Here is a 23,551-nt window from a genome sequence, read left to right as displayed (position 1 = left end):
GGGGGGGTTTCAGTATGGAGTTTGCATGTTCTCCTTGTGTTTGCATGGATTGTCTCTGAGTACTGTTTTCCTGCCACAGTCCAAAAACCTGCATGTTAGACTGACTTCAGACCCAGGAGAACCTTGATACTGAGATCTGTGATGTTAGAGGGATGTGCTTGGTTAATTAAAGTTTAGTAAATAAAAATCATGGGTTCAAAGACTGAGCCAGGGATTAATGAGATATTTACTGTCTTCAGGCCCAGAATGTCCAGTTGAAAACCATTCTGCTGGCTTCCTTAGACCGATAACTTTTGTCTTGACTTTTGTCTTTTTTAATGTACAGGTCCTTCTAAAAAAATTAGCATATTGGGATAAAGGTCATTATTTTCCATAATGTAATGATAAAAATGAAACTTTCATTTCATTTCAAGACAAGTGTTTTTAATACAAAAACCGCCAACCTTCAAATAATCATGTTCAGTTATGCACTCAATACTTGGTCAGGAATCCTTTTGCATGAATGACTGCTTCAATGCGGCGTGGCATGGAGGCAATCAGCCTGTGGCACTGCTGAGGTGTTATGGAGGCCCAGGATGCTTCGATAGCGGCCTTAAGCTCATCCAGAGTGTTGGGTCTTGCGTCTCTCAACTTTCTCTTCACAATATCCCACAGGTTCTCTATGGGGTTCAGGTCAGGAGAGTTGGCAGGCCAATTGAGCACAGTAATACCATGGTCAGTAAACCATTTACCAGTGGTTTTGGCACTGTGAGCAGGTGCCAGGTCGTGCTGAAAAATGAAATCTTCATCTCCATAAAGCTTTTCAGCAGATGGAAGCATGAAGTGCTCCAAAATCTCCTGATAGCTAGCTGCATTGACCCTGCCCTTGATAAAACACAGTGGACCAACACCAGCAGATGACATGACACCCCAGTGACTGGGAAACTTGGCACTGGACCTCAAGCAATGCGAATTCTGTGTCTCCTCTCTTCCTCCAGACTCTGGGACCTTGATTTCCAAAGGAAATGCAAAATTTACTGTAATCAGAGAACATAACTTTGGACCACTCAGCAGCAGTCCCAGGCGAGATGCTTCTGACACAGTCTCTTGTTCAAAAGTGACTTGACCTGGGGAATGCGGCACCTGTAGCCCATTTCCTGCACACGCCTGTGCACAGTGGCTCTGGATGTTTCTACTCCAGACTCAGTCCACTGCTTCCGCAGGTCCCCCAAGGTCTGGAATCGGCCCTTCTCCACAATCCTCCTCAGGGTCCGGTCACCTCTTCTCGTTGTGCAGCGTTTTCTGCCACACTTTTCCCTTCCCACAGACTTCCCACTGAGGTGCCTTGATACAGCACTCTGGGAACAGCCTATTCGCTCAGCAATTTCTTTCTGTGTCTTACCCTCTTGCTTGAAGGTGTCAATGATGGCCTTCTGGACAGCAGTCAGGTCGGCAGTCTTACCCATGATTGCGGTTTTGAGTAATGAACAAGGCTGGGAGTTTTTAAAAGCCTCAGGAATCTTTTGCAGGTGTTTAGAGTTACGTTGTTGATTCAGATGGTTAGGTTAATAGCTTGTTTAGAGAACCTTTTCATGATATGCTAATTTTTTGAGACAGGCATTTTGGGTTTTCATGAGCTGTATGCCATAATCATCAGTATTAAAACAATTAAAGACCTGAAATATTTCAGTTGGTGTGCAATGAATCTGAAATATATGAAAGTTTCATTTTTATCATTACATTATGGAAAATAATGACATTTATCACAATATGCTAATTTTTTGAGAAGGACCTGTACCGGTTTGTGAATGGTTTTGTACAGCACCCTGAGATGACTCTTGTTGGGACTTGGAGCTACAGAAATAAAATGAATTGAACTGAATTGGAAAAACAAACAAACGGCATAACTAACTGGCAGGTTTTAGGTAGTACACACACATGCGCACACCCACACCCACATTCATACAGCTCTTTACTACATTTCTACTAAGGTAAGAGTATATCCTCCTCTAGAGACCAATCAGAGGTTTAGATCCCATTCAGACACCAATGGGGCACATCAGAGGCAATGAGGGGTTCACTGTCTTGCTTGGACATGTGACTACATAGTGGCGGAATTAAACCACTGACTCTTGTTGGAGAACAACTGTTCTAACCACTGATGATGTTGAGTAGACTGATGATGTTATTGATTAAAATTGTAATGTCATCTGTCACCTGTTCATTGATCACTGTATCCAGTCTCTTCAGGCATGCTTGACAGAAGGCGTGGCCACAGTGTAGTCGCCGCGGCAGCCGTGTTGTTAGATCGTAGCTGCCAAAACACACGATGCACACTAGGTCCTGCTTCCTTGGTGACATCATCGTTTTCGTGGTAACTGAGGAGGTAGGATGAGCGGGGGGTTGAGGGGTCACGTCCTCCTCCTCCTCTTGTTCTTCTTTTTTATCATGAGACATTTTTCTATTGTAATTTAGAGAAAACAAATACATTTTTGGGATTACTTTTTGGGTTTTAATTTCACTGGAATTGAACTGGGACTGGGACTATACTAAGATCAGACTGAGACCATACTGGAGCCAAACTGGGACTATACTGAGATTGGATCAATACCAGACTTGGACTATAGAGATTGAGACTGACAACATTCTGAGGTTTTTCTGGTTACCTACAACATCTCACACCACATGCAGTGAGTCACATGTCTTGGCAGGGGACTCATGGGGGGAGGAGAGGGAGACACCTCTGTGTTACACGCTAGCTTAGTGCTACATTAGTGCAGGCAATTGCTGACTGGGGGTGGGGGGTGGGGGCTGAGAGAAGTGGAGTGTGCGCTATTCACACAAGAAGAGCTGTTGGTCAGGCTACTTCTTGTGCCGTGCTCTTTAAAATAGTTATAGACTCAAGTGTTTACTTATGGAGGTAAATGTAGATGTTTAACAACCCATTAAAATACACAAGAATTCAGGAAATGTCATCTACTTTATTCAGAATTTTTGGGGGGGAGAACCCCCAGACCCCCACCACCACCACCACCAGTGTGCCCCCACTACATTATAAATGCTTCTGATGCCAATATTGAGACCAGACTAGAACTATACTGGAAAGACCAGGACCTGACTTGAAAACTATATGGAGACACTGGAACTATATGGAGACCAGACTTGGACCATCCGGAGATCAGACTGGGACTATACTGAGACCATATTGGGACCAGACTGAGATCACAGTGGGACCAGACCGGGAACATACTGACACTATACTGAGACTTTATTGAGATCAAATGGATCAGACTAAGACCATACTAAAATCAGACTAGGCTAATACAGAGAAATCAGACTAGGATTATACTGAGAAATTCGACTAGGATTATACTGAGACCAGACTGCAACCATGCTGAGATCAGAGTGACCATGCTGAGTTCAGACTGGGACCAGACTGAGACCAGATTGAGACTCTACTGAGATCAGACTGGAACTATCCTGGGAACAGACAGGGACCAGATTAAGATCAGGATGGGTCAAGACAGGGGCTAAACTGAACCAAGACTTGGACCAGACAAACCAGAATGAAACAAGACCAGGACCAGACTGAGGCAAAACTATCAGGTTCGGTGGAGTGTTTAGTGGATGGACCCAGATGCAGACAGCGGTGAGTAATTAAAATGAAAATGTTGCAGACTGATCAGATGAAGACCAGTAACAAAACTAAACATTAAACAAGTAAAAGACAAAAAACACACTGACCATAAAAAGGATCCAAGTTGGATCTAGAAACAAATGACTAACAAAAATGGACTAAAACACATCAATCCTCTCAAAGACTAAGGTACTGAGACCACACTGCGACCAGAATGATAGGTGCCCATGTCCAGCAATCACTGTGCGAGGGGCAGGGTACACCCTGGACGGGTCACAAATCCATCGCAGGGACTACAACACCCACAAATTTTATTTCATTGTAAAAACTTCAGTACTGTTAATTTTAAATGGGACTTAGATCATTTTCTTTCTATTACTAAACATCATGTAGTTTGTTTTTCCAAATTTAATGATAACTTATGAAGTTGGAACCAAGTACATATTTTTATGAATTCTGCTTGTATCATTTCTAACATCCGTTCAATATCTTCACCTGAACAAAAAAATGTGGTGTCATCTGCAAATAAAACACACTTCAAAAGCCCTGACACATCAACCAGATCATTCACATAAAAAATAAATAACTTGGTCCCAACACAGAGCCGTGAAGAACTCCACATTCATTAACACAAAATTCTGATCTTACATCATAAGACCAGAATGAGACAACACAGAACAGAATGAGACCACACTGAGACTAGACTGAGACCACACTGAAATTAGACTGAGATGAGAATGAAAAAACACCGAGACTAGATAGAGACCCCACTGAGACCAGAATGAGACCACAATTAGACTAGACTGAGACCAGAATGAAACCACATTAAGACTAGACTAAGGATAGACTGAGACCACAGTGAGACTGGTCTAAGATCACACTGAGACTAGACTGTGACCAGAATGAAACAACACTGAGCCTAAACAGAGACCACACTGAGACTAGACTGAGACCAGACTGAGACAATACTGAGACCACACTGAATGAGACCAACACCAGAATGAGAAACACTGAGACTAGACTGACACCACATTGAAACTAGACTGGAAACACACTGATACCAGAATAAGACCACACTGGGACTAGACTGAGGCCACACTGGGACAAGACTGAGACAAGAATTAGACATCACTGAGACAAGATTGAGATCACACTAAAACTAGACTGAGACCATACTGAGACTAGACTTAGACCAGAATGGGACAACACTGAAACTAGACTAAGACTTCACTTATGCTAGAATGAGACCAGATTGAGACAATACTGAGACCAGAATGAAACCACACTGAGACTAGTCTAACACACTGATAATACTTTGAGACCAAAATGAAACAACCTTGAAACTACAAACCGAATTCCAAAAAAGTTGGGACACTAAACAAATTGTGAATAAAAACTGAATGCAATGATGTGGAGATGGCAAATGTCAACATTTTATTCGTAATATAACATAGATGACAGATCAAAAGTTTAATCTGAGTAAATGTAACATTTTAAAGGAAAAATATGTTGATTCAAAATTTCACAGTGTCAACAAATCCCAAAAAAGTTGGGACAAGTAGCAATAAGTGGCTGGAAAAAGGAAATTAAGCATATAACGAACAGCTGGAAGACTAATTAACACTAATTAGGTCAATTGACAACATGATTGGGTATAAAAATAGCTTCTCAGAGTGTCAGTGTCTCTCAGAATCCAAGATGGTAAGAGGATCACCAATTCCACCATTGTTGCGCAGAAAGATAGTGCAGCAATACCAGAATGGTGTTACCCGGCGTAAAATAGCAAAGACTTTTAAGTTATCATCATCAACCATGCATAACATCATCAAAAGATTCAGAGAATCTGGAACAATCGCTGTGCGTAAGGCTCAAGGCCGAAAAACTCTACTGGATGCTCGTGATCTCCGGGCCCTTAAACGTCACTGCACCTCAAACAGGAATGCCACTGTAAAGGAAATAACAGAATGGGCTCAGGAGTACTTCCAGAAAGCATTGTCAGTGAACACAATCCACCGTGCCATCCGCTGTTGCCAGCTGAAACTCTACAGTGCAAAGAGGAAGCCATTTCTAAACAAGTTCCACAAGCTCAGACGTTTGCACTGGGCCAGGGGTCATTTAAAATGGAGTGTGGCAAAATGGAAGACTGTTCTGTGGTCAGATGAGTCACGATTTGAAGTTCTTTATGGAACACTGGGATGCCTTGTCATCCAGACCAGAGAGGACAAGGATAGCCCAAGTTGTTATCAACGCTCCGTTCAGAAGCCTGCATCACTGATGGTATGGGGTTGAATGAGCGCTTGTGGCATGGGCAGCTTGCATGTCTGGAAAGGCACCATTAATGCAGAGAACTATGTTCAGATTCTAGAACAACATATGCTCCCATCTAGACGTCATCTCTTTCTGGGAAGACCCTGCATTTTTCAACACGATAATGTCAGACCAAATTCTGCAGCAATCACAACATCATGGCTACGTAGGAGAAGGATCCGGTTACAGAAATGGCCAGCCTGCAGTCCAGATCTTTCACCTATAGAGAACATTTGGCACATCATAAAGAGGAAGGTGCGACAAAGAAGGCCCAAGACGATTGAACAGTTAGAGGCCTGTATTAGACATGAATGGGAGAGCATTCCTATTTCTAAACTTGAGAAACTGGTCTCCTCTGTCCCCAGACGTCTGTTGAGTGTTGTAAGAAGAAGGGAGGATGCCACACAGTGGTAAAAATGAACTTGTCCCAACTTTTTTGTGATTTGTTGACGCCATGAAATTTGGAAACAACAGATTTTTCCCTTAAAATGATACATTCTCTTAGTTTAAACTTTTGATCTATGATTTGTGTTCTATTCTGAATAAAATATTAGATGTTGGCACCTCCACATCATTGCATTCAGTTTTTATTCACAATTTGTTTAGTGTCCCAACTTTTTTTGAATCCGGTTTGTAGACTGAGACCACACTGACATTATACTGAGACCACACCGAGACAAGACTGAGACCACACAGAGACAAGACTGAGGCCAGAATGAGACCACACTGAGACTAGACTGAGACCAGAATGAGACCACACTGAGACTATACTGAGATCACACTGAGACCAGAATGAGACCACACTGAGACTAGACTGAGACTACCCCAAGACCACACTGAAATTAGATTGAGATCACACTGATACCAAAGTGAGACAACACTGAGACTAGACTGAGACCACGCTGACTCTAGACTGAGACCACACAGAGAGTAGAATTAGACTAGACTGTGACCAGAATGAAACAACACTGAGCCTAGATGGAGACTACACTGAGACAAGACTGAGACCACACTGAAGCTAGAATGAGACTAGTTTGAGAAAACACAGAGTAGACTGAGACCACACTGAGATTAGACTGAGACCAGAATGAGTCAGCATTGCGAACACAATAAGATCACACTGAAACAAGAATGAGACAACACTGCGACTAGACTGAGACCACACTGAGACCACACTGAGACCAGAATGAGACAACACTGAGACTAAACTGACACCAGAATTAACCCAGAATAAGAGCACAATGAGACTAGACTGAGATCACACTGAGACCAGAACGACACTACACTGAGACTAGACTGAGACTAGACTAAGACCAGAATGAGGCTAGACTGAGACAAGACCAGACAGACTAGACTAAGACCTGAATGAGACAACACTGAGACTAGACTGAGACCAAACTGAAACTAAACTGAGACTACACTGATACCAGAATGAGATCGCACTGAGACTAGACTGAGACCAGAATGAGACAACACTGAGACCTGATTGAACCTAGAATGAGACAACACTGAGACCATAATGAGAACACACTGAAAATAGAATAAGCCTAGAATGAAACAACACTGAGACTAGACTGAGACTATACTAAGTCCACACTGAGACTAGACTGAGACCATATTGAGACTATACTGAAACCAGAATGAGACAACACAGAGTAGACTGAGACAATAGTGAGTCTAGACTGAGATTACACTGAGGCCAGAATTAGACTAGTCTAACACCAGAATGAGACAACACTGAGACTGTACTGAGACTACACTGAAACTGTAGACTGAGACCAGAATGAGACAACGCTGAAAGTAAACTGAAACCACACTGAGATTAGACTGAGATGCGAATGAAAAAACACTGAGACTAAACAGAGGCACAACTGAGACCAGAATGAGACCACACTGAGTCTAGATGGAGTCCACACTGAAATTAGACTGACTACACTGATACCAGAATGAGACCACAGTGAGACCAGAATGAGTTAACACTGACACCAGAATGAGACCACACTAAGACTAGACTGAGACCACACTGAGACTAGATTGAGACTCAAATGAGACAACACTGAGTCTAGACTAAGACCACACTGAAACTAAACTGAGACTACACTGATACCATAATGAGAACACACTGAGACTAGAATAAGACTAGAATGAAACAACACTGAGACTATACTCAGTCCACACTGAGAATAGACTGAGACCATATTGAGTCTTTACTGATACCAGAATGAGACAACACTGAGGCAGGAAAGAGACAACACTGAGACCAGACTGAGAATACACTAAGATCAGACTGAGACCAGAATGAGTCAACACAGAGTAGACTGAGACCACAGTGAGTCTAGACTGAGACTACACTGAGGCCAGAATTAGACTAGTATACCACCAGAATGAGACAACACTGGGACTGTACTGAGACTGTAGACTGAGACCAGAATGAGACAACACTGAAAGTAGACTGAAACCACACTGAGATTAGACTGAGATGATAATGAAAAAACACTGAGACTAGACAGAGACCCCACTGAGACCAGAATGAGACTACACTGAGTCTAGACAGAGACCACACTGAAACTAGACTGAGACTAGACTGAGACTCAAATGAGGCAACACTGAGTCTAGGCTGAGACAACACTGAGACTGAACTAAGATGACACTGAGGCTAGACTGAGACCACATTGAGGCTATACTGATTCCAGAATGAGACAACATTGAGGCCAGAATGAGACAACACTGAGACTAGACTGAGACCATAATGAGACAACACTGAGAGTAGACTAAAACCACACTGAGGCCAGAATTAGACTAGTCTAACACCAGAATGAGACCACACTAGACTAGACTCAGACCACACTGAGGCTAGAATGAGACCAGAATGAGACAACACTGAGACTAGACTGAGACCACACTGAGACTAGACTGAGACCACACTGAGACTAGACTGAGATCAGAATTAGACAACAATGAGACTAGACTAAGACCACACTGAAACTAGACTGAGACCACACTGATATTATACTAAGAACAGAATGAGACCAAACTGAGACTAAACTAAGACCAAAATGAGACCACACTGAGACTAAACAGAGACCAGAATGAGACAACACTGAGAATAGAATGAGACCACACTGAGACTAGACTGACACCAGAATGAGACAACACTGAGACAAGACTGACACCAAATTGCATCCAGCCTAATATCAGTCAGGGATTCAGACTAAGACCAATCAGGGATTCAGACTTATACCAGTGAGGAATTCATACTGAGACCAGTGAGGGATTCAGACTAAGACCAGTCAAGGATTCAGACTGGGGCCAGACTCAAATGAAAGTAACTAAAAGATGTAGAACACACTTGAATCCTGTCAATCAAATATCAAAACATTTTGTCTGTATCTCAGTTGTAACAAATCATTCTGTAAACTACCTTCTGATTGGTTGTTACAGAAACTCACCCAGACTTTTTTGTTCGTTTTACATCTTTTCTTCTTTTATAGATTTTGTCTTTTTTTCTCCTCTTCTTGTTTTTGACTGGTTCTGTTCTTCAGGTTTTCTTCTTCCCCGTTTGTTTTATCGCTGTTGTCATTTTGATTCCTTCCAGAGAGCTGTTTTTTGTCATTTAAGTATTTGCCCTCGTCTCACCATCTCTTTGTGTCTCGTATCTTTGCCCTCTTCTCCTCGTCCTTTTCTCTCGTCTTCTTGTCTTCACTGTGGTTCCAGATGAACTCTGAAAGTGACAGACTCACTTCTTCAATAATTCAGCCATGCCTACACACACACAACCACGCACACAACCACACACACACACACACAAAACTACCCCCAATACACACACAACCACACACACACAACACAAACTGAGCCTCCCAAACGATCAATAACTTGTTAGCAATCAAGGAGGAATTTTAATTTGCTGTAATATAAAAAACTTAAAAATATTTTGAGTCAAAAAAGTTGTAAACCTTTATTCATTAATAAAATGAAGATGTGAGTTTTTTAACTTCCAACAGCTTCAGACAATAATCAATACTGGAGTAGAGCTGAGCTCAGGTTTCTGCAGGTGTCCACATATCAGGTGACAGGACAGGTGGATGAACAGGCTGCCAAGCAACAGTACCACACACACACGCACGCACGCACGCACACACACACATGCACAGACACCTCCTGTTCAATGTCACCGTCACCCAATCAGTGACACCAATCAGATCAGAGATCAATACACAGATTACATTATAAAATCAATACATCAAACAGGTTCACCTGAAGATCATTCATTCATTCAACCTTTTATTCATACAGGTTAATCCCATTGAGTCTCGGGGACTCATTTCAGGAGAGACCTGAAAAAAAGATCAGACAGTATAAACTGAAGGTCAGACAGTGTCAGCCAAAGTTTTTTTTCTGTTTGTATAATTGCATTTTTAGATCAATAAAATTATTTTATAGTTGACAATTTCTAAGACAAAATTGGAACTCTAACAAGGTTGATTCAGTGTCCCTAGATGGGTTCTTCTTCAGAGGACCTGACCCAACCTTGTTATCTAGCTGGATTATCAAGCAGCAAACATGGAAGAGTTTATTATTCAGTAGATTCGTCCTTTTACCTCCAAGATGTTATAATAACAAGAATAAGACTCACAGTTTACCAATTAATACCAAATCTTCTCAGGGGTTTTCAGCAATTTTCACAATTTGAGGAAAAGTGCTGATCCTGGATTAAATTTACACATCTAATGTAAAACTAGCGAAGGAGTTCTACAGGTAGCGTGTCTTTAGAAACAGTTTTTAAAACAGAGAAAGAAGTTTTATATTTGGACTCAAGAGTCGAGGAAATTAGCCCAGAAAGCAGTTCATGGATTTTACAGCTGAAACTTGTAAACTGTAGGCACAATATTATATTTAAAAATCTATATCTAATCTAACTTTCATCTAAAAAATTCTAGAGAAAATAGTTGCAGGTCAGTTGTGTGAACATCTACAAAGAAATAATCTGTTTGAAGAGTTTCAGTCGGGGTTTAGAGCTCATCATAGCACAGAAACTACAGGTGAAAGTCACTAATGATATTCTCATGGCCAGACAATGGACTTGTGTCTATACTGGTCCTGTTAGACCTCAGTGCTGCATTTGATACAGTTGATCACAATATTCTACTACAGAGGCTTGAATATGATGTTGGAATTACAGGAACAGCTCTAAAGTGGCTTAAATCATATCTATCTGATAGATTCAAATTTGTAAATGTAAATATTCTTCATACACTAAAGTTAGCCATGGAGTTCCTCAGGGTTTGGTGCTTGGAGCAGTACTCTTTACTTTATATATGCTTCCATTAGGTAAAGTTATTAAACAGCATGGGATACAGTTTCATTGTTATGTTGATTAAACAATTATATTTGTCCATTAAACCCAATGAATCCAATCAGCTACTTAGACTACAAGCATGTCTTAAAAACATGGATGATCCTTAATTTTCTCCTGTTGAACACAGACAAGACTGAGGTTTTGGTTTTTGGACCGGAGCACCTTAGGAATTAATTTTTCAGTCTTTCTCCCTCCTTAGATGGCATTAATCTGTCCTCCAGCTCTAATGTTAAAAATCTTGGTGTTATTTTTGATCAGGACATGTCTTTTATTCCCCACATTAAAAATTTTACTAGAACCGCCTTCTTCCACCTGTGTAATATCACTAAAATTAAAAACATCTGATCTAAAAATGATACAGAAAAACTGGTCCATGCATTTGTCACGTCTAGACTGGACTATTGCAATGGTTTATTATCTGGGTGTCCAAATACTTCTTTAAAACATCTTCAGTTGATCCAAACTGCTGCTGCCAGAGTCTTAACTGGAGTTAGTAGGAGAGATCATATTTCTCCAGTTTTAGTTTCTCTCCATTGGCTCCCTGTCAAATCCAGAATAGAATTCAAAATCTTACTTCTAACCTACAAAGCTCTCAACAACCTAGCTCCTTTGAGACTAGCCTGAGATCACACTGAGACGATCGAGACCGGGAGGAAACAACACTGAGCCTAGACGGAGACCACAGTGTCATTCTGTGTTTAAACAATGTTTAGAGACACAAACATCTTGTCTGAACTAGAAATATTCCAATATCCAACGGAAAAAACTAAACTAAATTTAGATTAAAAAGTTTAATTGAAACAAAAACCTTTTGTTTTTCAGCCGAGTCAGAAGTTGCTTGATATTTTCTTTAATACATCTTTCTATTTAAAAACTGGGATGAGTTTATTTAACCTTGGAGAAGTGATTAATTAATTTTATTCAAATTAAACAGCTTCTAAACATCGAAGACAAACTTTTAGTTTAAATTAAGCTTTGTTTTGTTTTTCTCTGTAGTCAAATAAGTCTAAACAGAAAGTCATACTGAAGCATTTGACTAAAGTTTCCAATATTAAAAATATAAATATGATGTCTAAGTGGTAAAACAAAATGTTTACAAACATCTCATTGTGTCGACCCATTGCCATGGCAACAAAATTAAAAAATAAAATTTCAACACTAGCAGGAATGAGTCTCGAACAAATGGGTCTTCTGATTCTATAGGGTCCCCCAAATCCTCAGGTTCCTCAGAGTCTCCGGTTCCTCAGGGTCTCCGGTTCCTCGGAGCCTCCAGGTTCCTCAGAGTCTACAGTTCCTCAGAGTCTCCAGGTTCCTTAGAGTCTCCACGTTCCTTAGAGTCTACAGTTCCTCAGAGTCTCCAGGTTCCTTAGAGTCTCCATGTTCCTCAGAGCCTCCAGGTTCCTCAGGGCCTTCAGGTTCCTCAGGGCCTTCAGGTTCCTCAGAGTCTCCAGGTTCCTCAGAGTCTCCAGGTTCCTCAGAGTCTCCAGGTTCCTTAGAGTCTACAGTTCCTCAGAGTCTCCAGGTTCCTCAGAGTCTCCAGGTTCCTCAGAGTCTCCAGGTTCCTTAGAGTCTACAGTTCCTCAGAGTCTCCAGGTTCCTTAGAGTCTCCAAGTCCGTCAGAGTCTCCAGGTTTATCAAAGTGCCCAAGTCTACAAAGTCCTCATATTCCTTGGACTTTCCAGGTTCTTAAAGCTCTCGGAACTCAGGTGTGCACTGTGTCTTTTGGTTCCGTATGGGTTCTGGTCCTTATTACAATTCAGTGATGGGTGTAAATGACCAGGTGGAGGGGCCCTGAAACAGAGCTAATCACAGTCCTCCTGTTGTGATGATGTCACTTCCTCCTGCAGCAGCGGTAGCAACATGCAGGGCAGCGCCTGCCGTACTCCTCCTCTTCACTTTCTTTGATGGTATATGGAGGAGGGGCAGAGCTCTTCTCGGCGTACGGGTTCTCACTGTTTAAAGCCATTGGATTGGCTATAACTGCTCCGATGTCAGAGGAACGGAGCTTGGCCCGTGGGATGGTCACCTGACCGTACGGGTTTTCCAGGGAGATGTTGATGTTTGAAGACATGACAAAGTCTCAAGGGGGTAGGGGGTTGATGTGACGCCAAGCGGGAGACTTCTGGATAGAAAGAGAGGGAGAAATATTTTAGTTTGTGTAAAAATAAACTGCACAGTGTGGTATTTACACAAAATTACAAAGTCTGAAGAACTTTCATGATGTCACTTCCTCTACACTAAAGCAGCTCAGGTGACAGACTCAACCATCAACAAACCAATAAAATCCAAGAATTTGAGAGACAACAATTTGTTTATTTGTACACATGTTCTGTCAGAAGTTCCCATCTTGTTCCTGAATGTCAAATTAATTTCTGTCTTTTAGTGATTGATTGGTTCTTTTTGCACAGTGGAATATTTCTACAACATATAACAGTTCAGAGATTACTCTAGCGAGGCCAGGATGAAATGATTTAGACACATGGTGAGGGGAGACAGTGGACACATTGGAAAAATGTTCTAGGTCTATAATGTCTATAATGTTCTTCATTTTATGAAAAACATTATAGACAACCCTCAGCGTCCTCTTCATCAGACTCTCATACAACAACAAAGTGTCTTCAGTCAGAGGCTTCTTCAGAGACCCCTACAAGAGATCCTTCCTGCCCACAGCCATCAGCATCTAGAACAACTCATTAATGAAACCAGGATGATGAGTTACAACAACATTTAATTTCCCTCTGGGATTAATAAAGTATTTTTGAATTGAATTGAACCTCAATTATACCATACCATTTTATTTATAGAGCACTTAAAACAGCTACAAGGCCAACCAAAGTGCTGTACAGACAGAACAGACAACACTTTTATTGTCATTGTGTCTCAGCTACTCCCATCTGGGCTCTCCACAGCTGATCTTCTGCCTCCAACCAATTGCTTATTGAGCAAACGAGTCAGGGCACCGTAATCACAGCTCTCTACCCAGCCTTTACTCACCTGGACCAAAGAAACACGTCTGTAAGGATGCCGTTTGTGGACTTGTCTCATTTTCAATACAGTAATTCAGGAATTGTGGGGAAACAACGACCTGAGCCTGGGCGGCTCACTGTGTGCATAGATATTGGATATCCTGAGCAACAGAAAAAGATGGGAGTTCAAACATCCTCCACCTTTATTCTAAACACAGGTACACCACAGGGGTGTGTCCTCAGCCCCCTCCTATACTCTCTGTTCACATATGACTGCATCCCATTAACCCCACTAACGCTACTGTCAATTTCGCTGACACCACCACCATTGTAGGATTCGTAATGGACAACATTGAATCAGCCTACAAGGAAGAGATCCAGCACTTGAAAGAATGGTGCTGCAATAACAACCCATGTAAACACAAGTAAGACCAAAGAACTTATTCTGGAATTCAGGAGATCCAATCTTTACTGCCTCTGCACTTAAAGTTCCTCATGTGAATATCTCAGCTGACCTCGCCTGGGCTGTCAACATCTCCTACCAGGTGGGGAAGGTCCAACAGAGGCTCTACTTCCTCAGGAAGTTAAAGCAGGCTCACCTCCCTGGGCCCCTGCTTGTGAACCTTTACAGGGCTACCATCAAGTCCATCCTGACCTACTGCTGCACAGTCTGGTTTACCTGCTTCACTGAGGAGGACAGGAGGGACCTGCAGTGGGGGGTGAGGACAGCTGAAAAAATAATTGGGCCCACACTACCCTTACTCAGTGATATTTACACCGACCGACTACAGAGGAAGGCCACTAATTTGGCAAAGGACCACTCACCCAGAAAACGCCCTGTTCTCTCTCTCCTCTCCTCTGGCTGTGAAACCACCATCACAGATCTACCCAGAACTTGTAACTGAATGACTGAGAGCAAATTTGAACAAACTGTTTGCTATTTATACATACCAAGATATGTACTTCTATCTTAATACTGGGTGTGTATTGCTGCCATGGAGGATGCGAAACTGTGTTTCACTGTTTTTAGTTGGTTTTTAACTATGCTTTTGCAATGACAATAAAGATCTATTTTATTCTATTCATCTCACCCCATCTGCTTCATTCACTGCTACACCAACTATCTTCATGTCCTTCTTTACGACGTCTACAGATCTTATCTGATGTCTTCGGCTTTATCTCCTGCCTGGCAGCTCCATGTCCTACATCCTTTTTCCAATGTGTCCACTGTCTCCCCTCACCATGCGTCTAAACCATTTCAAACTGGCCTCGCTAGAGTAATCTCTGAACTGCTCAACTTTAGATGTCCTCTGGTCTTATGTCTAACCCTGTCCATCCCAGTCCTTCATGATAAAAGACTGAGCTGTTTGGACATTTGAAGGAGTATAGGTGAGGCTTTCAGACCTAGAATACTGAACCAGCGGTCAAGAGGCTCTTTCACAAATGCTGGCGTGAAATAACTGAAAAACCAGTCTGTCTTTATGCTCTCTCTGGCTGTCCATAAACCACCGATGGAGGCAGCTACATCTTATAAGACGTGAGCTTTCAGAAGCAAGCAACACAGAACCAGAAGAGGCATAGGCCAGAACTCAGCTGGGTTAACTTGGAGCTTCAAGACATTTTATGTATGATGCACAAATGCCTCAAATCATTTTCTAAATTTGATGAATTAACTCAGTTTAGTGTTTCTCTTTGTGACTTACTCATTTTTAAATAAAAGTTTTTGTGTGTCATCATTGATCATCCCTCAGTAATAAATCTGTTGGTCATCGTTTAATCTTGGACCTGGTGGTCTTGCAGACCAGATGTCATTCAGCACATTATTGAGCCACAGCACCAGATTACCTTTTCACGTTTCACTTCTGTTACTACCTTGATTCACGACACAAAAGAGCATTAGGATGTAAAGTTTCTCACCACCTCGGTCCATTCAGAAATCACACTGAGGAGGCCAGAAGGTGTCTTGGTCCTAGACTAAGGTGTTTTGTAAAAGTCCAAACATTTTAGTGTACTTTGGTAACAGTTTCTGTTTTAAATGTGCTCTATAAATAAATATGACTTGACTTAGCATCCTGCTGCGGTACTGGTGTATTGTACAAAGTGGATAAAGTCCAAGAAGGACTTCCTCCAAACACTTCTTCTTAAATCCACAGCTGGACACTAGAAATTTGAACACAGCTGAATCCAACAGGATTGTGATCCCAAATATCAGAACTGGTTTCTGATGGGATAAATCAGGTTAACTTTAAGTTTCTGGAATGGTACTCCCAAAGCCCAAATGTCAACCAGCTTGAGAATCTGTGGACTCCAATTAGAAACTGGGTGCATTTGAAGAAACCAACCAATTTAACTGAACTCTACCAGTTCTGACACAAAGAAGATAAGTGGTCCAATATCAGACAAAATGTCCATCCATCCATCCACCTGGTTTACTGATTCATCGAGTATCGTCTCTGATAAATATTAGGTCTATCACTGATTTGGGTGTTTTTTAAGTACTGATGAGTTGTTTAAAGTGTTCAAGTATTTTAGACTCTATAAGTACTGGTAATCCCATCTGAGTATTTCACTGAGATATTAAAGTATCCAAGTACTTCCTCCATTCCTTCTGCTGCTGTTTACACCAGAAACAACAAACTAGAACCTTAAGTTTTCCTCTGGATTGACCAGATAACACTTCAGATCAACACAGTTTCAGGTGACTCACCTGCTCACGTCCACAAGTGTGTCTTTTTCTTTGTGTATCCTGTTCTGTTGAGTTGTTTTACAAAAAGTACACCTTATATTCTTATTCCTCCTCTTCTTTTGTGCAGTCAAATTAAAGCTGTGCACACACACCAGTTGCACCTCAGATCTCTGTGTCTCTGTAGAAGTAAAGCTCTCTGGCCACCTCACCCAAACCAGTTCTACCTGCTGACACGCCCTCTCTCTCTCTGTTTGTTCTTTATGGAGCTCACCCAGTGGTGCAGATCTCCTGACAACTCCTCCTCTTGTCCTTCCTGCTCCATGTTTCTATAGAATCTCATGTGCTCCTTTAGAATCTGTTTTATAATATTTTATGTTTGATCAAATGAAATCAATGTCAGAATTTTTTCAATTTGACAGGTTTGTTTGTGAGTTTTTAATGTAGTGATTTGGTCGTGTGACCTCAGTGTGTGGTCCCTTTGTTAACCATGATTTGTTTTGTTGTAAGATTGTCTTGAACTGGTCATGTGCTCTCACCTGTTCAGGCGTCACAGTGGAAGTCTTTCAAGAGTGCTGCAGCCATGTGACAGAGATAGAGGGAAATCATGCGTTGAACAGATGGCAGTGAACTTATTACAACCTTGGAACCAGTTGGACAGAAACTGAATGTTTCTTCCTTCATTCCTTTCATTTCCAGCTCAAAGCTTCACCCAGCCCTCAGCTGAAATGTAGATGTGGGTTTGTGGGTCATAATCCACCCATCTGGTTCTACTTGAAGCTGCGAGAGTTTGGCCAGATTTGTTTTTCTGTCTTTATTTATAAAACAAAAGGGTTCTCTAAAACAAAAAAACAAAAAACACTGCCCCCCGCAGTTCAAAACTGGGACTGCAAATTATTTTTATTTTAGTTTAATTTCTTCATCCTATTCATCTCATTAAAAAGGGTTTGTAAGCTCAATCATGCTAGTAGATAAATCACAAAAAAGGTTAAATCATGTCATCTATGTTTCTTTATGAGAGAAACGTTTCGTCTTTCATCTGAAAGACTTCATCAGTCTGTGGCCTGCCAACCAGATCTTTCTCGTAAATAGCACCTCCTTGATGTGTTTCAAGTCAACCTGTTGAATTCCCAGAAACCGGCTTCTAACACATGCAAAAAAGGGACCAGCCGTCCAAAACAATCAGTCATCATACATAACAATCAAATGTTTTAGGCCAGATGGCCAACTTGTTACTCCCAGAAACAACCTGCTGATATGTTTCTCCCTTAAAGAAACTTGTCCAGATGACACGATTTAACCTTTTTTTAAATATTCTTCTCATTATTTTTATTTCAGCTATTGCCTCTTCAGGGTCTCCAGAGCGAGTCATCTGCCATCTCACTCTCCTCACTCTGTCCTCTGTCCTCCCTCCAACTACCTCCATGTCCTCTCTAACTGCATCTATATATCTCCTGTTTGTCTTTGTCCTGGCAGCTGCATTTCTAACATCCTTCTATCAATATACCCACTGTCCCTCCTCTGGACATGTCCAAACCACTGTCCCTCCTCTGGACATGTCCCATTCACACACATGTACTCTGTCTTACTACAGCTGACTTTCATTCTTCTTCTTTCAAGTACATACTTCCACCTCTCCAAGTTCTCTTCCACCTGTTCCCTGTTCTCACCACAGAATACAATGTCATCAGCAAACATCATAGTCCACAGGGAATCCTGTCTGACCTCATCTGTTAGTCGGTCCATCACCAGAGCAAACAAGAAGGGGCTCAGAGCAGATCCTTGATACACTCCCACCTCCACCTTAAAGCTATCTGTCACTCCTACAGCACATCTCACCACTGTCCTGCTGTCCTCATACATGTCCTGTACCAGTCTAATATGTCCTGATGTCCTCCTGCATGTCAAGTTACAGTCCTGTACCAGTCTAACATGCCCTGATGTCCTCAAACACCATAGCTCCTCCCTTGGCAACCTGTCATATGCTTTTTCTAAATCCACAAATAAGTTCTTTCTGACTCTTTCAGTATTTCCCCATCAATATCCAGGGTGAATAAAATTTCATCTTCTTCAATGATTTCTGAACTTCACCCTCACTATTCTTTCACACTTCTTGGTCCACAGTTTCTATGACCTCTACTCTTCTTTCTCTTTCATTGTCTTCATCCATTAGCTTCTCAAAGTACTCCTTCCATCTTCCCGTCACACTCTCCTCACTTGTTAGAACATTACCATTCCTATCTTTAATAAGCCTAACCTGCTGCACATCCTTTCCAGCATGATCCCTGTGTCTTGCCAATCGGTACAAGTCCTTCTCACCTTCTTTGGTGTCCAGCCTCCCATTAAACTCATCATACGCCCTCTGCTTTGCCTAAGTTACCTGCCTCTTTGCTCTATGTCCCATCTCCTTATATTCCTGTCTCCTCTCTTCAGTCCTCTCACCGTCATATTTCTTCTTGGCTAACCTTTTTCTTTGAAAAGTTTCCTGCACTTCACCATTCTACCACCAGGTTTCCATCCATCCATCCATCCATTTTCTTTACCCGTTTATTCCATTTTGGGTCACGGGGGTCGCTGGTGCCCATGTCCAGCCATCACTGTGCGAGAGGTGGGCGACACCCTGGACAGGTTACAAGTCCATCACACGGACACATAGAGACAAATGAGACAAACAACCATTCACACTCTCACTCACACATAGGGACAATTTAGAGTTACCAATCAGTCTAACATGCATGTTTTTGGTCTGTGGGAGGAAACTGGTGTAAAACCCACGAATCACGGAGAGAACATGAAAACTCCGTCCTCACCTGGTTTCCTTATCATCCATTCTCTGTCCAGATGACACACCAAGTACCTTCCTACTCTCTAATTACTGTTGCTGTAGTAGTCCAGTCATCTGGAAGCTCTATTTTACCACCTAGAGTAGGGGTGTCAAACTCACTTACAAAAGGGGGCCAAAATTAAAACTTTTTTCAAACTAAGGACCAATTTCAGAATCTACATTAACTCAAATCAGATACCCAACATATTTTCTTGGTCACAGGTTCCTCAACGAGAGTTTGATTGGTCTCATTTTATGTTCTCTGTTGTGCTTTTGACATCATAATCAAAGATTACTGAAAAAAATCTAGAGATATAAGTATTTTATGTTTCACATATCATCTTGAGGGCCAGATAAGATGTCAACGAGGGACACAATTGGCCCCCAGGCCTTGAATTTGACACATGACCCAGAGCCTTTAACAGCTCCTCTCTGAATATCTCACAACATCCTTTCTTCTTCAGCTTCCACCATTTGGTCGTCTTCTCTGAATTTACTTTTTTTTTCTTCTTCACAGCAACAATCATTCTACACACAACCATCCGATGCTGTCTGGCCACGCTCTCCCCTGTTGTTAAACCTTATAGTCCCCAATCACTCTCAGGTTTCCTTTTCTACACAGAATGTAGTCGACCTGCGTACTTCTTCCTCCACTCTTATAGGTCACTTTGCCTCCTTTTGGAAATATGTGTTGACTACAGCCATTTCCATTCTCTTAACAAAATCCATCACCATCTGTACTCCCTGGTTTCTTTCCTTGACATCAAACCTACCCATCACTTCCTCATCCCCTCTGTTTCCTTCACCAACATGTCCATTCAGGTCTGCTCCCATCACCACTCTCTCCTCCCTGGGAATACTCTCTACCACTTCATCCATATCTTTCCAAAATGTATCTTTCTCCTCCACATCACATCCAACCTGTGGGGCATAACCACTGACGATGTTTAGTATCATCTTCTACCTTCAGGCACATCACCCTATCTGACACTCTCTTCACATCTGCTACATTCTTTGCCAGCTCCTCCTTCAGGACCACCCCTACCCCATGTCTCTTTCTATCCACACCATGATAAAACAGTTTGAACCCTGCTCCAATGCTGCGAGCCTTGCTGCCCTTCCACTTGGTCCAGGGCTTAATTTGTAATCCAACTGATGCTGGAACACAAACAGCACGCGGTTTGGTAGGGGGGGGGGGGGGGGGGGGGGGGGGGGGAGTCCTTTGGTCCCTCCCCCCAGAAAGTTTGGAATAAAAGAGATGCCATTTCCTGCATTTTGATGTATTTTAACAGGTTGTTAAACTTATGTAAACATTTGATTGATCTGATTAAAAACAGGTCTCTGTTGTAAATGAGTCCTCCAGGCTCAAAGAGACTAACAACCTGTATAAATAAAGGTTGAATTGAAATTACTATTTTAGAGAGCAACAACAATTAACAAGCCTGTGTGTGAATGAAGCTCCGATTCTGTCAAGCGTCCTAACCCCACACCCCACCCACATACACACACTTCATTGTCTGACCCGAACTCTGCAGAATTCAGTCCTGCACGTTGTTCTGCTCCAGTCTCGATTACCACTGCCTTCAGATGCTTCAATTCTCTGTTGTCCGGCTAAGGACATCCATCCATTTATTTTAGATAATAAATGGTCTTTTCAACATTTTGATCTGTTATTTTGACAAATTAGTGCTGTTGTTTTGACACATGATGTAATGTGAATAATACAAATCAAACATTTATTTATTTATTTTTTTACTGTAAACTTATTTATTATGTCTGAAATGTTATGCAGGAGTTCCGACAGCAGTTGTGCACGCGTCCTGCAGAGCTGTCTGGAGACGCTGTGCATAAAACAACTGTCTGCACAGCTGAAGGTGGATGAAGACGTTCCCCGCGGGACATGCAGTCTGCATCTCTGCTGGGCAGGAGCTTGGTGCGGCCGGAACATCCACTCTACTGATTGGGCAACGTCTCCTCTCGTATTTTTAATAAATAATCAAAATAAAAATGTGCGATGAATTTGGACTTTTCGAGGCAGAGATTGGAGTTGCTGGATCCGAGCAGTCAAAATGAGAGAGCTCCCAGATCTTGTTCCGGCTCAAATTAACCACTGACTTGGCCTCTTGGACACATAAACCATCTACCTTCCTTCTCTGCATCATGTCAGCCAGCTCTCTACCTTTGCCTGTCATTGTTTTTATGTTTAGAGTTGCCACACAGTCCTACATTTCTGAGGGCACTGTTTGTCAACAGCGCTGGTGTCGGTGTTGCTTGGATAAACTCCCATGTTAGTTTAGGCAAAAGTGTTTCATGTCAGATGGTCTTCTGACACAACTGTCACCATTTTCTCTATACTCTCTATACTCTCCAAGAAGAACCTTGAGACAGTGATCCACGCCTTCATAACATCTAGGCTTGATTACTGCAATTCACTTCTGTTTGGAATCAGTCAGTCCTCCATTGCTCGTCTACAACTGGTCCAAAATGCTGCAGCCCGATTTTTAACCGGTACAGGCTATAGAGAGCACATCACGCCAGTTTTGGCCTCCCTGCACTGGCTACCCATTCACCTTCGGATCCGTTTCAAAATTCTCATGTATGTTTTTAAATCACTGAACAGTTCCGCCCCATCCTATCTCAGTGGTCTTCTGCAGCCATATGTCCCACCGCGCTCTCTGAGGTCAGCAGACCAGATGCTTCTCTCAGTCCCAGAAACCCGTCGTAAGCTCAGAGGTGACAGGGCTTTCTCTGTTGCAGGTCCACGACTGTGGAATGAGTTGCCACTGAGTGTCCGGCAGGCTTCCACACTCTCAGTCTTTAAGTCTCGCTTGAAGACCCACTTCTATTCTCTTGCCTTTAACACGGTGTGATTTGTTTGGTCCTGTCTGTTCTCTACACTGTTGGCCATTTTAGTTAGCTTCTGCTGCTATTTGTATCTGTATTTCTATTTTATGTTTTCCTGTCCGCTGTGCATGTTTGTTTTCTTTTGTACAGCACTTTGGTTGGCCTTGTTGCTGTTTTAAGTGCTCTATAAATAAATTGGTATGGTATTTTCCTGGGCTTAGAAATGGCACAAGAGATACACTGGCTTGTGCTCCTTAGTGTCTGGTTTAGAATTAGCATGTGTCTAATAATTACACTTTTTCTTTATCCGACTGCTCCCTTCTCCATCGGTCGCCACAGAGAACTAACTCGCACGAAGACTTGGCTTTTTTTTTATATGCCAGATGCCCTTTCTGACACAGCCACAGACCACTGAGCTACCACACCCCTCTGCGTGAAGCAGCTGCCATCTAGGGGAGCAGATGGTGGAGGTGAAGGCCCCAGATAAGGCTGGAGGCAGGTGAGTATGCTTCACCATGCTCACCCACATTGTCGGTCCGGGGAGTCTAACCGGCAACCTTTTGATCACATGCCCACCTGCTCTAACCTCTGCGCCACCACTCCCCGAGTCTAACCCAACACAAATAAGTAAATAATTACACGAATAAATAAATGACAAATATAAGATGATAGTCATGTAGATTATCTTGGGACATGGTAAATATAAAAGGTTGTTAAAAACAAAGGATTTCTGTTCTGTAGGTGAAGTTCTGAACCATGAACTCCTGCATGGAGGAGAAACATCAACTGCAGATCCACTTTGTTTTCAAACTTTTTGAAGGGTTTGGTTGTTTTCGGCTTCTGTTCCAACACCGCAGCTCTCGTAAATGTGCGACTTCTATTTTATTTGTTTGATAACGTTTGTTTTTTTCAAGGGACGCTGACCCCGCCCCTCCCCCTCCCCACCGATTTC

General features: G+C 42.1%; 1 protein-coding gene across 1 annotated transcript in view; it reads right to left on the bottom strand.

Annotated features, from left to right (window-relative positions):
- The window catches only part of rnf224 (ring finger protein 224), a 10,028-nt gene extending 643 nt beyond the window's left edge, over positions 1-9,385 (bottom strand). The window contains exons 1-2 of the mRNA XM_037692166.1: positions 9,373-9,385; positions 2,197-2,440 (exon numbers count right to left, since the gene is read on the bottom strand). Of these exons, the coding sequence (XP_037548094.1) occupies positions 2,197-2,436 (240 nt within the window). The 5' untranslated portion in view covers positions 2,437-2,440; positions 9,373-9,385. The remainder of the gene's footprint in view (positions 1-2,196; positions 2,441-9,372) is intronic.
- Between the last annotated feature and the right edge of the window lie 14,166 nt (positions 9,386-23,551).

Source organism: Nematolebias whitei, chromosome 18 (genome assembly GCF_014905685.2).
Source record: "Nematolebias whitei isolate Nwh7 chromosome 18, NemWhi1, whole genome shotgun sequence".
Lineage (NCBI taxonomy): Eukaryota > Metazoa > Chordata > Actinopteri > Cyprinodontiformes > Rivulidae > Nematolebias > Nematolebias whitei.
Note: the sequence above shows the minus strand (reverse complement) of the source record. Positions and strands in the feature narration are given on the sequence as shown.